This window comes from Xenopus laevis, chromosome 9_10S, assembly GCF_017654675.1.
Source record: "Xenopus laevis strain J_2021 chromosome 9_10S, Xenopus_laevis_v10.1, whole genome shotgun sequence".
Taxonomy (NCBI): domain Eukaryota; kingdom Metazoa; phylum Chordata; class Amphibia; order Anura; family Pipidae; genus Xenopus; species Xenopus laevis.
The window spans coordinates 109984061-110001131 of record NC_054388.1 but is presented as its reverse complement, the minus strand read 5'-3'; the positions used below and the strand labels follow the sequence as shown (position 1 = coordinate 110001131).

At 38.2% G+C, this 17071-nt stretch overlaps 1 protein-coding gene across 1 annotated transcript in view; it reads right to left on the bottom strand.

Annotated features, from left to right (window-relative positions):
- Positions 1-4249: 4249 nt before the first annotated feature.
- The window catches only part of LOC108702445 (interferon-induced very large GTPase 1-like), a 53590-nt gene continuing 40768 nt past the window's right edge, over positions 4250-17071 (bottom strand). Inside the window, 2 exon segments of the mRNA XM_041578610.1 lie at positions 4250-4557; positions 4560-9166. Of these exon segments, the coding sequence (XP_041434544.1) occupies positions 4489-4557; positions 4560-9166 (4676 nt within the window). The 3' untranslated portion in view covers positions 4250-4488.

Below are 17071 nucleotides of genomic sequence, written 5' to 3'. Positions count from 1 at the left end.
AAGTATATGGCAGTGTGGTACATTAGAATATATACATTTGAGGAAAAGGGAATCTTTTTTATATAGTGCTTTTCTCCCATGGGAGAAAGCAAGCCATTATATGAAGCACTAAGTAGCCAGGACAGATTAAGTTAATTGCCCAGGGTCACAAGGAATTGCCACAGGAATCAAACCAGAGTCTTTAACATGAGATCCCACAGCAACTACATAAACTCTAAATTTGACCCTTGATAAATCTGCTCCTTAATGTTCTTCTATAAAATAGTAGATGAGATAGTAATGGTTGGGAATGTACAATGTAGATTCAACTGCACCACAAATTCCATTCAGTAGTGGAAAGCAATTATAGAGATGCAATGCCACCGTGGCAATCAATATTCCAGTCTGACATGAAACTTGCATGAAAGTAAGTAGCCTCTACTGTTGCACCAAAAATACACTTCATTAATGATTCACTATTTAACACTGGATGAAATTTTTTTTTTGCCACACTGACCCTTTAAATCATTGCCATGATTTCGGTATTTGGGGGGTTATTTACTACAATCCGAAAATGTCTCACTATTTTCTTAAAACCACTTTGACCAAACTCCTGTGCATAATCAATAAATTATATTAAAATGTACTCAAAAAACGTTGGCCTCACTGCCTCCCATCCTTCCACCCCTGCCAACCCCCCCCCACGTGCTGTGTTTGTGCGCACTCATGTGTCAGTGCACACACTGTTTGGTTGCGGCAAAAAGCTGTGCTGACTTGCATGCACAAGTATTCATTGCTCACACGAGCGACTGTGCCGTTGCTGGGCAGGAGGCCCTGAGGCAGTAGTCCAGGGTCTGGAGCGGGGCCCTGAGGAGGAAGCCCCAGGAACAAATTTGGGTAGCAGATCTGGGCTGGCGGGCCCACTAGAGCCGGGGGCCCACCGGGTTTTTTTCCAGCAGGGCTGCTCTTGCCATTAGGTGAGGTGAGAACCTTGCCTCAGACTGCAGCGAGCACCAGAGACAAAGGGCAGGAAAAAGACGCCTCTTGTAACTTTAAAATTCCTCTCTGTATCTCTCCATTAAAGGTACGAATTCTTTTTCTTTGTTAAAATAGCCCATCTTTTTTTCATCTATTGAGAGAATGAAATATGCATCGTTCATACGCAAATTCCCTAAGCAGTGAAAATTCACAGCGACGGCTTTGTAGCCATCGCAACACTTCGCCACGCATAAATTCGCTAGGACAACGCTAATTCACTAAAGTGCAAAGTTGCGTCCAGGACGCCGAACGCTGGAAAATTTTCGCTAGCGTTACTTCAGCAATCAAAGCGAAGTTGTGCTAGCATTGCCTAATTTGCATACGGCGGGAAATTATAAAGTTACATGGACGAATATATTGCAGCAAATACATTACACTACACAAGTCCAGGGAACCATAATAAAATAGAGTAGTTATACACATGAGCCCAGTGTATAGTTAATGTTCCATATGTTAGGAAATGTAGGGGTGAACCTGGTTACACAAAAAACATTTACGGACCGTTGCAGGCTATCTTAGTAAATTTGCGGAGTTACGTCCGTTCGCCAGAGTGAAAATTCGCCTGGCGTTAGAGTGCAAAGCAATGCTAGCCTCTTTCTCCTCCTATCTACTCTATTGCACGTCAGGCTGGTGAATTTTCACTAGCGTTAGTCACTATTTGATATTTGATCACTGTTTCTGTTCTAGTCAACCATTCAAGTATTGTTTTATCAAATCCCCACTCTATCTCAGAATATTTTTTGGCCAGATTATTTTAGGCTTTAGCTGCTAGACTGTTTCAGAAACTTAAATACAATGTTTTACAGCATTCAACAAACATTATATCCATGTGATATATTCTGATATATTAACAGCCTTACTTGTCTGCATACTTTTTTAAGTTCATGGATGCCATTGCTATAGCCAGTGTTTACTGGGGCCATTGGCAGGACTCCATTTTATAATCCTGGGATGTTCCAGTGGTTCATTTCAGTGATGTTTTACAAGGCTATATTAAATATAGTAATATCACTCAACCCAACTAGAGGAAGGCAAAAAAAGCCCTGTCTACTTATCTGACAATGACATTGTGGTATTCCATAAAATGTGCAGCAATTCTAATAGATCTGAATAGCAAGAATTTTTCAGAAGACTTGCCATCCTAGGGTGGTGCAGATTACTCATTAACAACAAGTATTTGTCTGTGTCATTAGCAATGTTTTTTTTATCTGTTTACACAACTGAGGAACCAATTAATCTAACCCAAATAATGTTCCCTTTTTAATTGACCCAATTCTAATAATGAGGGAGGCAGATGCCTCTGAAATCTAAATTCCTCCATTCAAAGAATATAATTGTGTACCAGTATTGGGGAAAATAAAAAAGGAGGCTATAAGGTTCAGAACCTTAACTAAACATCCCTCATGGCAAGGATGTCTGCTAACCCCACACCACCAAAGCAACTATGAGATTACAAAGCTAGGATTTAATACCCCAACCCCCAATGAGATGATTCAGATGAAACCTCTGAAACAAACTGTTTAACCTTAGCTAACTGCCAACTCCTTCTCCCATTTCTTAAAATCAAAATGGTATTAGGTTTCACATACACCACTGCTGCTGGACTATTTTCAGGCAGAACAGTAAGGCACATAGATGGGGGGAACCAACACTCACCACTGGACATGCTTGTAAGCAGGCTTTAAAAACCCATAGATTAAGGAAAAACAGCAATATCATCATAGCACCTACCTGGTCCAGAAGATGAAGTACTTAGGATTCCATACAAATAAGTTAATGTGCTTTTGGAGATAAAAGGTCTCAAGGAGCAAAATCACAGTCCACAGACAAATGCTTTCCCAAAGCTAAAGAGAATACTTGTTTCCAACTGGAGCAAAAACCGAGGTTTGTGTTTTTTAAAGCTTTAGGGGGTTCTTCTGTTGGGAACAGTGAGACAGTTCTATACACAGTATGTTCCTACATGGAGTTGGACAGGGAAGACACTCATGCCAACATTTATGATTTTCCCATTGATGGCAGTGGGAGGCATGGTAGGTAGTTGAAGGGGTAAGTTTTACACCAGTGGAGAATTTGCCATATCTAACTTTAACTGAGAACTAAATCTTAACAAGGAAGTGGGCTATAAGTGCTGCACCTTTTGTTTCTCTTTTCTTTAGGTTTGTTAAAGAATGAAAGGGACCCAAAACATTGCTCTTTTTGAGGATGTGTTTGAGCTAATTAGATCACTTTTGAAACAGCAATTTATTGGTGTCCTTCTGGATTTTTCTGCTTCTTTAACAACCGAAGGCACCATAACTTTTTAACAGTGTAGTTTACAATACAAGGCTGATTAGTAATTATTTCATATTCACATTACCTAGCAACTCATGAAACAGGATATCTGCATTAGAATCTAATAATCAGCTCTGTAGCATCAGCTTCTATGGCAGATGAACCTCATTTTCTACTTGATGATTTACAGCAACCACTAGCTTAGATGCACGACAACTGCCACTGCCACTGCCACTCCTAATAAAATCCAAGACTGCGAGCTCCTGTGCACAACTTTGAAGGACTGGATAACTATTGTCATATTTATTCTAAAAATTCTCCATAAGAAAAAACACCCATTGACTTTAATGCATTTGGAGAAAAAGTCTCCATAAGAAAAAACACCCATTGACTTTAATGCATTTGGAGAAAAGATTTTACGCAAGTAAAAATGCCCATTGACCAATGCATTTCCTGAAATTTCGCCGTTTTGCTAATTTTTCAGCGCAGAATTTTTCTGCAAATCGAAACGGGACAGATTCACTCATCACTAAATTTAATATAATGTTTCAAGTCTAAAAACATTTTTATTTAAGTTGGGTTCTTACCAATAGACAACTACCTATGTGTTTAGTACTTGTCAGGAGAAATAGGACCCACACCAATTTGGTGTTGATGAACACCTTGTTCTAGCACCCACCTTCGGTTGGTCTGGATCTGTGAACCTCATCCAATATTGCACACATTCTATCTAGTCAGAGGTTTAGCTTTTTTTTCATTACATATTGAATAGAGGAGCTGGCCTTGTATTCACTGAATCTAAAGAGACCATGGCTGTAAGCCATGTAATTAATCAACACAAATAATAAGAATAGTCTCATGTCCAAACACAAATGAGTTAGAGATCATTTATTATGATACTATAATTTTTTTCATTATTTTAGAATCATGTATTGAATTACAGATGATAAAACCAAACAAACTCAAAAGAGATAATATTCATACAGTATTGTTATATCAGGCAGGAATAAACTAAAATGTGTCATCAAAACTTGCATAAACATAACTTTTAAAAGGCATCTATTTAATTCCTTTTATGACAGCTATACCTCAATTCTAAAATCAAAGTAGAAGTATAGAAATATAAGAGAAATAATATCTTTGGCTAAACTATTTTTTATTTAGATTAATCTAGATTCACCCTTTCTTAAGTAGACACTTTCATTGCAGATTAAAAGTTTTCTTGAGACTTTCTATAGCTTGTTCTTCAGTTATTTCTTGCCAGGTACTGTATCTGGTATTTCAGCTGGTTTAGCTGCATAAACGTTTGCAAATTCTTTATTAAACTCCTTAAGAATGAATTTCCAGTAGTCGGATGCATCAATGCTTGGGTCGGGTTGAATGGCCCAGTCAGGGTAATAAGTGCAATAATCTTTGAATGGATGCCATTTTTCTTTTGTATCTGAATTGCTGAATGATTTATTGCTTACTACCTCAGTGGAACATATTTCATGTGCCAGAATCTTTGTATCATGGTACCTGTATCTTCCTAAACCCTGAGGTCGGTGTATAGTTGCAAAGTGTTTATTGTGCTCAGTAGCCCCAGCCTCACAGGGCACCTTACAGAATGGGCACTGCTTCCCACATCCAATCACCTTTTTAAACAATTCTTCCTCTGGCTTAATTGTCAGTTTGCAATGCAGAGATTCTCTGTCCTGATCTTTTATCTCTGACTTTAATACTTCTTCCATGTCATTAAGAAACAAGCAGATGTTATCAGTAAATTCTTTAATAGGTGCTGTTGTTTTAAAAACAATTGCCTTCATTTCATCCTGATTTAGAGCCAAATCTTGATCTAACTTGGCACAAAACATTTCAAGAAAATCACTCACACTTTTACATTCTACAATTTCTGTATCCCTCAGAACTTCATTTATTCTCTGTATGGCTCCAGAAAGTACGTTGAACTGCAAAGAATGAAAGTTTGTATATGTATTGGCAATGTATTTCTCTATCCAGATTTTGACAAATTGTCCATAATCCTCTGTATATTTTATGTAATCATTGATATTTTTATGTTTTATTAAGGTGCTCAGCATTTTGTATTGGAAGAAAGTTCTCTGTTTAAACACTAAGGAGTCACTACTTGATAAAATATCATCTACTATTTTTATTCCAAGTATTCTATTAATCTGATCGGCCAGAGCCGGCTTGATGCAGGATTCACAGAAACGTTTCGCTCTGTTAAAGCTCTCATCTTTTTCTTGAAAGGTGTTTTTGAACGTGGCTAAATATGTAGATTTCAAAGCTGTAAGACGGAAAAGTGGGTCATTTTTTCTGATGAACTCATCGTGCATATGTTGGAAATGTTCTGCAGCATTTCCCAAAGCACAGAGTTTCAAATTCAACTCATACTCTGCATGTAACTGCAAGCCCTTCCTATCATTCTTTTCACACATATTATTGATTATTTTCACAAGTTCCCAGCAATATGCATCATTATAATCAGCATCACATGTGACCTGTCTTTTAACATACTGAGAACATGTGTTTAACACAGTGTTTGCAAAAGTATCTTCTATAGTAGGATTCTTAGGCTCACTGGAACGTCCAACAATATATTTCCAAACTTTGGCAATGGAGTCTGTTAAAGACTGAGAGTTTATCACTAATTTCTCATTTGCTCTTGGAAGCCTTTTGAGTTGTTGTAACTTTTCATTGATAAATGACCCTCTGGTTTTCATGTCTTTAGTAATAATTTCCAGCATTTTGCTCTCAATGTTGGATCTTTGTAACCGAGTAATTTTTAACTCTGAAATGGTGTTTGCCCACATCCTCTCGAACTCTAGATTTAGTTCTATTTCAGTAAGTTGATGATGTTTATTTCTGCAATCTTCTAGAAGGCAGGTGACTTTTCTTTCAATGGTTTCTATGTATCTGTCTTGTACACATTGGATCTTGTGTTTCTCTTTCTGTATAACAATGGTCTCTTCTACTTTGCTAATAGTCACAGATTCATGCTTTTTCCTATGATTTTTTATACTGTTAAAAAAATCCTCTCTATATCGCTCTATTAAAGGTAAGACATCTGTTTCTTTTTTAAAATAGTCCTCAAGTGCAGATTGCATAGTTTTTTCCTCTTTTGAGAGAATATAGTGGGCATCATTGATACACTCTTTGGCTTTTTCTTCCACTGTATTTAGTGACTGATTTTTGATCACTGTTTCTGTTCTAGTCACCCATTCAAGCATTGTTTTATCAAATTCCCACTCCAGCTCAGAATATCTCTTGGCCAGCTGATTGTAGGCTTTAGCTACTAGACTGTTCCGAAAACTGAATATAAAGTTCTCATGTTTTACAGCATTCCACAAACTTGATATCCATGTGATATATTCCACTATATTAACAGCCTTACTTGTCTGCATAATTTCAAGTAGATGTGTTTTAAGTTCATTGATGCTATTGCTATAGCCAGTATTTACTGGGGCCATTGGTGGGACTCCATGCCATAACCCAGGAATGTACCAGTTGTGTCTCTCTAGATCATACTCCATAATGTCAGAGAATTTATTTATTGTATATTTCTTCTCCATTTTTGCAGCAATTCCAGTCATTTCATTCAGCTGTTCAAGGAATCGTTTTCTGTCTCTCATGTTCTTTTCATGAGCAGAGACATCACTCACATTCTGATGTACGAACTGGCAGTTTGGCTTTTTGCCAACTTCCTTCATCCTGAGAAAGGCATGGACAACAATCTGCAATGTATCTTTCATTTCAGTGGTGTTTTCCATGGCCATATTAAATATAGTAATATCGCTCAATCCAACTACTAGTGTAGCCAACTCATTGTCATGTTCATAACTCTCATCCAAAAAAGCCAGCTCAGGAGCTTTCAAACCTTCAGTATCAATGACCAGAATAAACTCACAACCCAACTCCCTCTGAAAGTTTCTTTTCACTTTAATTAGTGACATAAAGGCTCCTCGAGTGCATCGTCCATTAGCCACAGGGAACTGTAACCCAAACATGGTGTTTAATAGTGTGGATTTGCCTGTACTCTGTACTCCAAGGACTGTAATTGCTCTTATTCTGCATTTCTTGCCTGTTTTTTTATCCAGCTGAGTAAGGACATCTTTTATCCACTGCAGAGGGATATTTGAGACATCTCCATCAATCAGTTCCAGTGGGAATCCATCTAATAAAAGATCAGCTGCGATTCCTGGTAATTCTCTGAATTTTCTTTTATTTAAATCTTTAATTGTAAAATAGTCAGCCTCATACATTTGACCCAGTTCCCTTAGGAAATGTTCAATTCCCAGCGAGGTGTCTGATATTTTCTTGTCCAGTGCTGAGAGCATTTCTTTACTGGCAGTATTATATTTCTGTTTGTATTCTGCTTGCAACAGTGAGAGGTTCTGTCTTGCAGTTAAATCAAGGTAAAATCGAATCCATTTTAAGAAATATTGTTTTTCTACAGAGTTTTTGTTCTCTATTGCTTTAATAAATTTCTGTATGCCGGATGGAACCTCACAGCGACATTGCTGTGCCCGTATCATGGCATGTTTATTTATTAGTTTGGATTTGTAGTGTTCCGAGCTATCATTACCTTGTCTCTTCATTTGACACATTTCTTTTTCTAATCTGGCCAGTTCTCTCAGAGGCTCCCCTTGCAGTTTCATAGTATGTCTCTTGTATTCAACCACATCCATTATCTCATCTGTTATTACTTTGGCTTCTGCTTTTGCAGCCTGACATTCCTTCCTATTTTCATCGATAATGAATCCCATGGTAGATGCTGCATGTGCCATGTCCTCTATGCTATGGGGATTTGAATATAGTTTTATCATGCTGGAAAGAGTTGATTGAATCCTTTTCACAAATGCAGCTTCAGTAGTTGCCTTATCAAACACTAAGACAGTTACCTTATTAAACACTGAGGTCAGTGTCTTCAGAAATTCTCTTGTGTCTTTGTCCAGTTTATCATATTTTGGTATTATAATAAGGACAAACTTTGTGTTTGTTTTTTTATACTTCAGCAGTAATTCATACTGATTTTCATTGATAGTTTGAATAAATATAAAAACTGCTGATGATATTTGTGTTAGAAAATCAAATTGTTTTAAATTACTCTCAATGTTTCCACGTAAATTTGAAGCTGCAACAGGTTCAGGAAAAATATCTGAGCTCCTGTTACCCCCAGGAAAATACCAAGCTATTTCTACTAATCCATCAGACACTGTCCTTATACTATTCCCTCCTTCCATATTATCATGGACAAACCAGTTATGGTTGAGATAAGTTGGACTAAGAACTTGATTCAAAGTTTTCGACTTAGATAATTTACTTTGTCCCAGTCTTACAAAAGAGAATGTTGGCATTTTTATTTGGACCAGGTTTTCTTCTCTAAAGCCCTTGCTCTCTGATAATGATTCTGGTCTCCATCGTTTAACAATGTCTCTCATTACCCACAGCATGAAGGTGAAATTCAGACCATCCGTTTTTGGGAGCAATAAAGGGACTGCAAACTGGCAGAGGGACATTTTTGTAAATATTTCCTGCTGCAAAAAATGATCTGAACAATGGAGGATGACAGCAAGAACATCAAGAGGGTGAATTGAATTAGAAACTTTGCTTGAATTGTCCCAAGCTAAATCATCATTCAAATAATCATCAAATGTTTGGCTACTGTTTTCATTATTTAGACCTATGTTCCTTGCTGTTCCATTTAATGCAATTATTTTATGGATGAAATGCCAGGCTAAGGATTCATTGGAGTAAGAGTCCATTGTTTCGGAACTTTCTGCTCCAATCTGAAGAAATGTAAACAAAGACAATTTATTAGATTGAAATGATTCCATTTTCATTTTTGCCAGGAGCTCTCCAAGGGAAATTTTCTTATCTAAAAGAAATAAAAAATAAATAATAGCTTTTGACATGTATTTGTATGTGCATATACAGGCAATAAAAGTTCAACCTTTCGCAAATCTTGTGTACCTTCTAGATTATTTAGAGGAATGCAAAACATTTGCAGCAATCTGGAAGATCTGTATGGCAAGAAGTTTTCAGAACACTTGTCATCCAAGGGTAGTGTAGATTACCCATGAATCTTTACACTTCTTTACACAAGTAAGGGACAAACTAATATAACTCAACTATGGTTTCCTTTTTAATATACCCAATTCTAATAATACAGCTATTGATGGCTGGGTGATTCAGGAGGTTGTTCATAAGATGCTAGAGTACAGTATATGAATGTAATTAAAGGTCTAGAACTGGCTGCTTGTCATCCCTGGGTACTAAAAAGAACTTTGCCAAACTACTGTATTTAATTTTCCAGGATTTCTTAAAGCCTGGCATGGTGCCACATAAATTTCTAACGAGGGACAATTAATCTAAGGAATTTAACTTGAAAATTCTGACAAGCTTTGGGTTGCAATGTTTGGGCCAGTTCTTGCTTGCATTTCAAATAGGATGGATGTGCTCTATCTGTGGCCTCCATTAATGGCTGATATTAAATTAGGGTAATAGCCCCATATGTTATAAAAGGAATTAAGCTTTCCCAGTAGTAGCAACCCATAGTAACCACACTTGCTTTTAAACAGGTGACCAATAAATTCTACCTACTGATTGGTTGATATAGGTTACTGCTTCTGTGCAAACTTAGTGTATTTTATTACATAACCCTCCATAGTTTCAAAACATAAACAGATAGGTAAAGACTGTATACAAAAATATTAAGGCAAGACACTCTGTGTAGGTTGGACACTCACTAAAATAAAATGCAACTTTTATTGGTTTTACTGTAACCACCATTGCTTTTAAACAGATGACCAATAAATTCTACTTACTGATTGGTTGCTATAGGTTACTGCTTCTGGGCAAACTTAGGGGCCGATTCACTAACTTCGAGTGAAGGATTCAAAGTAAAAAAACTTCGAATTTCGAAGTGTTTTTTAGGCTACTTCGACCATCGAATGGGCTACTTCGACCTTCAACTACGACTTTGAATCGAAGGATTCAAATTAAAAATCGTTCGACTATTCGACCATTCGATAATCGAACTACTGTCTCTTTAAGAAAAAACTTCGACCCCCTAGTTCGCCATCTAAAACCTACCGAACTCAATGTTAGCCTATGGGGAAGGTCCCCATAGGCTTTCCTAAGTTTTTTTCATCGAAGGATATTCCTTCGATCGTTGGATTAAAATCCTTCGAATCGAACGAATCGAAGGATTTAATCGTTCGATCGAAGGAATAATCCTTTGATCGTTCGATCGTACTATCTGCACTAAAATCCTTCGATATTCAAAGTCAGGGATTTTAATTCCCAGTCAAATATCGAGGATTAATTAACCCTCGATATTCGACCCTTAGTGAATCGGCCCCTTAGTGTCTTTTATTACATAACCCCCCATAGTTTCAAAACATTAACAGATAGGTAAAGATTGTATACAAAAATATTAAGGCAAGACACTCTGTGTAGGTTGGACACTCACTTAAATAAAATGCAACTTTTATTGGTTTTACTTTTAAATTGGTTGTGTAACTAAAAAACGTAAAACCTGCCAACAATGAGGGTTATTTGGAGAGGATTACACATACATGTACAAATATATGAACTAAATGCCTTATCTTGGCTTGAAGACGAGTTGAAGACGAGTTATATTATATACCTTATTTTAATTTGCATTTTGTCTCACAATTAATCAATAACCTCTCTTATCAATCATTAGGAAGTTCAGTAATCAAGCAGTTAAGCTCTATATTGGTTATCAAATATTGCTAATATAACAGCTTCCAAACCAGGTTTGGGTACAGATAACAACAATCTCAATGTAGCTTTGGGACAGCTCCACCTTTTTGTTTTTCATTATATCCTCTCTCTTTTCTGCAAGACCGTAGCACTTTGTTTAGCCCGTACCCAATCCTGGTCATAATCTAAATCTATTTAGATCTTTTTTGAATTAACTTATTTTTCTAGTTATGGATATTTAAATGCCTGGCACTTTACTATTCTAGTTTAATTTTGACTCTTTTAGAACATCATTTTATTTATTTATAAGCACCTTGTCTAAACTATTTGCACCTCTTAAATGAACTTTGGTCATTTTTAACTTAATTTATTCGAGCTCACTCATAAATTGTTAATGAACTGAATGTCATTATTAATTGGGTAACACCCATTGGATATATGCACTAATTGGCACTTTATATTTATATTTAATGACATTCAGTTCATTAACAATTCATGAGTGAGCTCGAATAAATTAAGTAAAAAATGGGAATTAATTGGTTTGGGAATTGATTGGTGTTACTCAAAATTGTTGAGGAATCAATTGATCAGGCACGTATTGCACTTTAAATTCAAGTAAATCACTTATCCTATTGTAAGGGATTTAATCTATCGCTAGATATTAATCTAATCGTTACAGATGGGGTACTTTTTTATTCTTAACAATATTTTTTCTGAGCACTGACCTTCTGACGGTTGCAGCCCCCGATTGTAACTATTGAGATCTTGTTTTTTGGTTGTGATTTAAGAGTTCTCTTTTTTTCTTTTTATTTTATTCAACAAGATTGTTAATTGCCAATGGGACCTTTAAATAATACATAAATAAACTATAAGGGTGGATACTTATCTCATCATATTCCCATACTCATTATGTAAATTCACTTTTACCCTTTATATATTAATGTAGGGGATCAGACACACCTTCACCCTGTTCTGCTTGTGACATCACTTGTGACCTGGTTACAGGTAGAGGAGTGACCAAATGACTGGAAGCCCCAGAGGCCATTTGCGTAAAAGACGAGGATTCAGGAAGAGTCTGGGTTTGGAGCCAATTGCAAGGGGTTACAAGACAGAGGTTATAAAACCGCCCCTGCTGCAGCATCCAGCCAGAACCAGTTTTTGTAAGACTGTCCAAGGGTGCAGAGAAGCTTCTGCATTTCTAGAAGTACATAGAGAGCCCATCCTATTGCCTGCCAAGCTGCTAGAGACTCAGGAGGTGAAAGGTGCCACTAGTGAGATTGACCCTGCTGTAATCTCCAGTGTGACTGCCTCTGAGAGCACCCCGTGAGTGAGCCACCCAAGGGAGGATACTGGCAAGGATACAATGTGGGGCCCCAACTTGAAGACAGGTCTTGTGCATTTACCTGCTACGTGGGAGCGGCTGCCAACTTCCAAATGGAGAGGTACTTTTGGAAAAGGTAGAGCTACCTGGGGTATAAGAGCTCTTGGGAAGGTAGATTTCATTTGAGCTGAACTGTGTGGTTATTAACCCCTTCCAGAGGATTAGGACTGTAATAATAAAAAGGACTGTGTTGGAGAAACAGTCAGATACCTAACAGTGAGTTTGGTAGGTCCCACATGTCCCCAGTGTAAGAGTGTATTGTGTATTAGAAAGTTATTTCACTACTGTTTTATATAAAGTTTTTAAAAATATTTTTCATTTTTTTTCTAGTGGAACCCTACTGAGGTGTGTTCCTCAGTGTTCCCTAGATGAAGGCACTGCTCTGTAAATCCCAGTTCCCAGTTCTTTTCATATGCAAAAGGTATTCAGGGCCCTGGATTGCAAAGTGTTATTTCTATTTAAAGAGACAGTGTAACAACTACATTGTCATGAACCTTGGTCGGTGACTGTACTTTGCGGACACACAGGAGAACCCTCTGGGTTCCGGTGTTCACCGATGCCCCTTTTGGGGCCCCGGGCTTTCTGCTGCAGAATCCAACAAGGAAGTGCATAGCAAAATTCATAAGCGAGGTACCGGCAGGGATGAAGAGAAGACATAGTCAAAGTCGGGCAAAAGGTTCAAGTCAGGCGTCAGAAATCATAGTCAAGTGTCAGGAAAAAGTAAAAAAAAACAGGAATCTAATAATAAAGAATGCTTCGACAGGATCAGAAAAACTGGAACCAGCATGGGCATTAACAAAATGGTGGACTGGCCTTTTAAGCAGTCTTTGGTGCCAAAAATTCAAATTTGACGCATCCTGATGATGTCATGACGCCTGCAACTTGACTCAGGTGTCACAATTCTCAGCGATGGATTCCAGCGTCACTTTGAAGACAAACCCTGAAGTGCACGCATGCACGCCATCACTCGAGGAGAGACGAGCCGGGAGGTAAGAAGCAGGGGAAATCTCCTGGTGCGTCTTACAGAACTTCTCAGGAAATTTCAGACGAGGAGTATGAGTGTCAGCAGCTCTTACCCAAGATCTCTCCTCAGGACTAAACCACCTCCAATGGACCAAATACTGGATCTTGCCTCTCACCCTCCTAGAATACAGGATCTCCTGAACCTCGAACTCTTGGGGGCAAATTTACTTATGGTCGAATATCGAGGGTTAATTAAACCTCGATATTCGACTCCCTAACGATTCAAAGGATTTTAATCCATCGATCAAACGATTTTTCTTCGACCAAAAAATACTTAGAAAGCCTATGGGGACCTTCCAATAACATTGACTTTGGTAGGTTTTAGGTGGCGAACTAGGGGGGTCGAAGTTTATATTTAAAGAGACAGTACCTCAACTATCAAATGGTCGAATAGTCTAATGATTTTTAGTTTCAATCGTTCGATTCAAAGTCGTAGTCAAAGATCGAAATAGCCCATTCGATGGACGAAGTAGCCAAAAAAATCATTCGAAATTCAAAGTATTTTTTATTCTATTCCTTCACTCGAGATAAGTAAATGGGCCCCTTGGTGATTATTAAGTATGATGGGAGGAGGAGAAGGTTGATCAACCAAAAATTTTTTCTAACAAAAGGCTTGAGCAGGGAGACATTAAAAAGGATTAGAGATATTCATGGTTGTAGGAAGTTCTAGATGAAAAGATACAGGATTAGTCACTTCTTTGATCTTGAAGGGTCCCACATAACGAGGTCCAAACTTGGGAGAGGGTAGTAGAAGTTTGATGTGCTTCATGGAAAGCCAGACAAAATCTCCAATTTAGTAGGGAGGATTAGCATGATGGTGTTTGTCGGCCGCAATGTTCTGGGAAGATGAAGCTTTCAATAGAGACTGATGGGCCTTGGACCAAACGGACTTGAAATCACTAACCATAGCATCATCCGCAGGAATATCAGTCACAAAACCTCAAGTGGAAGGGCAGAAGGATTGCACACAAAGACAGTAAAAAACTGAGAAAATCCCAGCGAATCATGTTGTAAGTTATTGTCAGCAAATTCAGTCCAGGGAAGATCAACCCAATCATCTTGGTTACGAGAAATAAAACACCCTAAGAATTGTTCCAAGATCTTATTGGTCCTTTCAGTCTGACCATTACTTTGAGGATGATAAGCCGAAGAGAAATTCAATTTGATCCCCAGAAGTTTAGAAAAAGCACGCCAAAATTTGAATTACACAAACTGTACTCCCCGACCGAAGACAATGGACTGCCGAATACCATGTAAACAGAAAATCTCTTTAATGAAAATTTGAGCCAAACCAGCAGCAGAAGGAAGTTTCTTCAAAGGGACAAAATGAGCCATCTTAGAGAATTTGTTATTAACTACCAGAATAGTAGTCATCTTCGAAGATCTTGGCAAATCCACAATAAAGTCCTTGGCAAGATCAAGCCAGGGTTGAGTGGTAAAGGTTGGAGGAGACCACATGGCAAAGAACGAGGAGTTTTCTGTTGTGTGCACACCGTTTTGAGGAGTCCACAAAACTTTGAAAGTATCTAGTATAGGTAAATCTAAAAACAACTGGACTTGCTGAGTAATCAATGAAGACATTTCACTACTCATCCGAGCAGCTTCTTCAGTTCAACTGACTGGTGTGGGAAATTCTCGGCATATAACCTCTTCCACTAATCCAATCACAATGGCCCATTGTAACTCTTCAAAGAGGTGACATCTGAAGAAATTCACAGAGGTGTAGAGGCCCCCGCCTCTGTTCAGGGATGGTTTCTCCACCTTGACATGAATCGCCTCTTTCACTCCGTGTTCAAAAACATTGGGGAGACAAAACAACTGCTCACCAAGCGAATGGCTCAGCATAGGAGGGCGAACTCTACAGGGCAAAACTCAGCTGTCTTTCTACACTTAAAAGACAAGGGACACTCCTTTGAAGATAGCAAGGTCCAAATATTGGATAAAGAAGATCGCTGGTTTGAACGAGGCGTGAAAAAGGCGACTCATGTCAAGGTGGAGAAACCATTCCTGAACAGAGGCGGGGCCTTCAACACCAACTGTCTGCTACATACATTGCTGTTCTAACATCTGTAATACTTGTGTGCTTGAGTCAGCTGGATTCCCCAATCAGAAAGCAATATCAGGTGCACGTACCATCAGTGGTCCTTCCTCCACCATTGATACAAAGAAGAAATTTTCGTACAGCACCAATCAATTTAAAATGCCTTTATTGGTACATTTTATGGCAAACAGCCTGGTCTGCGACGTTTCAGGCCTTCAGGCCTTTTATCAAGCATCTGTACCCCGGCGGTTTCAGAACACTTCTCACATCCATTCATGCAACTGTCACAAGTAACACCTCTTTCTAGGCGTTGCATGACACATTGGATAATCCTATCACAGTAACTACACAGAATCTACACCTCTGTGAATTTCTTCAGATGTCAACTCTTTGAAGACTTACAATTGGCCATTGTGATTGGATTAGTGGAAGAGTTTATATGTCGAGAACTTCCCACACCAGTCAGTTGAACTGAAGAAGCTGCTCGGATGAGTAGTGAAATGTCTTCATTGATTACTCCATAAGATAAGTCCAGTTGTTTTTACATTTACCTACAGATGAAGCCACTTGGATTTGTGAGTTAAATGCGTCATGACTCAGAGTTAATTGAAGAAACTGTGTTATCTACAGTTATCTTAACTCATTTAATGCATTTAACCTTTTCATTAGCATACCAAAGCACCATTGTTCACAATGGTGAATGCTTTAATTAGATGGGATGTTGTGTCACAGTTTTCTGTGTTAAATGAGATAAATGGGATATCTGTGTTTAGTTATTCTGTGTCAAACAGACAAACCAAAGTGGCTGCATCTGTATACTAGATATACCATGACCTGGATGAATGAAAATCTTCTTAGTCGAAACTTTGAAAGGTTTTCTCGTGAGTGCCGTAATAGGGGCAGCTGTCTGAGAAAAGTTCTTTATGAACCTAAGAATCGCTTAATGGCTTTCAGACCAGAGGGAATAGGCCAATCTTGGACAGCAGAGACCTTCCCAGGATCCATTTCAAAGCCAGAAAGAGAAATATTGTAGCCCAAGAAAGAAATAGTGGTCTTTTGAAACTCACATTTCTCAAGTTTTGCATATAGACGATTCTTTCTTAACTTGAGCAAAACGTGTTTAACTTGAGATTCATGTTCAGCAAAAGAGAAAGAATAAAACAATATGTCATCCAGATATACAATAACACAGGTTTGTAAAAAGTCACAAGGGACATCATTAATAGATTCTTGAAAAACTGTGGGTGCGTGGCACAAGCCGAATGGCATGACCAGATATTCATAATGAACTTCCCGGATATTGAAGGCTGTCTTCCACTCATCACCCTGACGGATGCAAATAAGATTGTAAGCACCCGCAGGTCTAGCTTGGTGAAAACCTTGGCTCCCTTTAGTCTATCGAATAATTCCGGAATGAGCAGGAGAGGATAATGGTTCTTAATTGTTATCTGGCTCAGTAGTCAATGCAAGGCCTCAGAGAGCAATCTTTTTTCTGAACAAAGAAAAACCCCACTCCAGCTGGAGAACTAGATTTCCTTATAAAACCTTTGGAAATATTTTCCAGGATATTTCTTTCATGGCTTGTGTTTCTGGCAAAGACAAAGGAT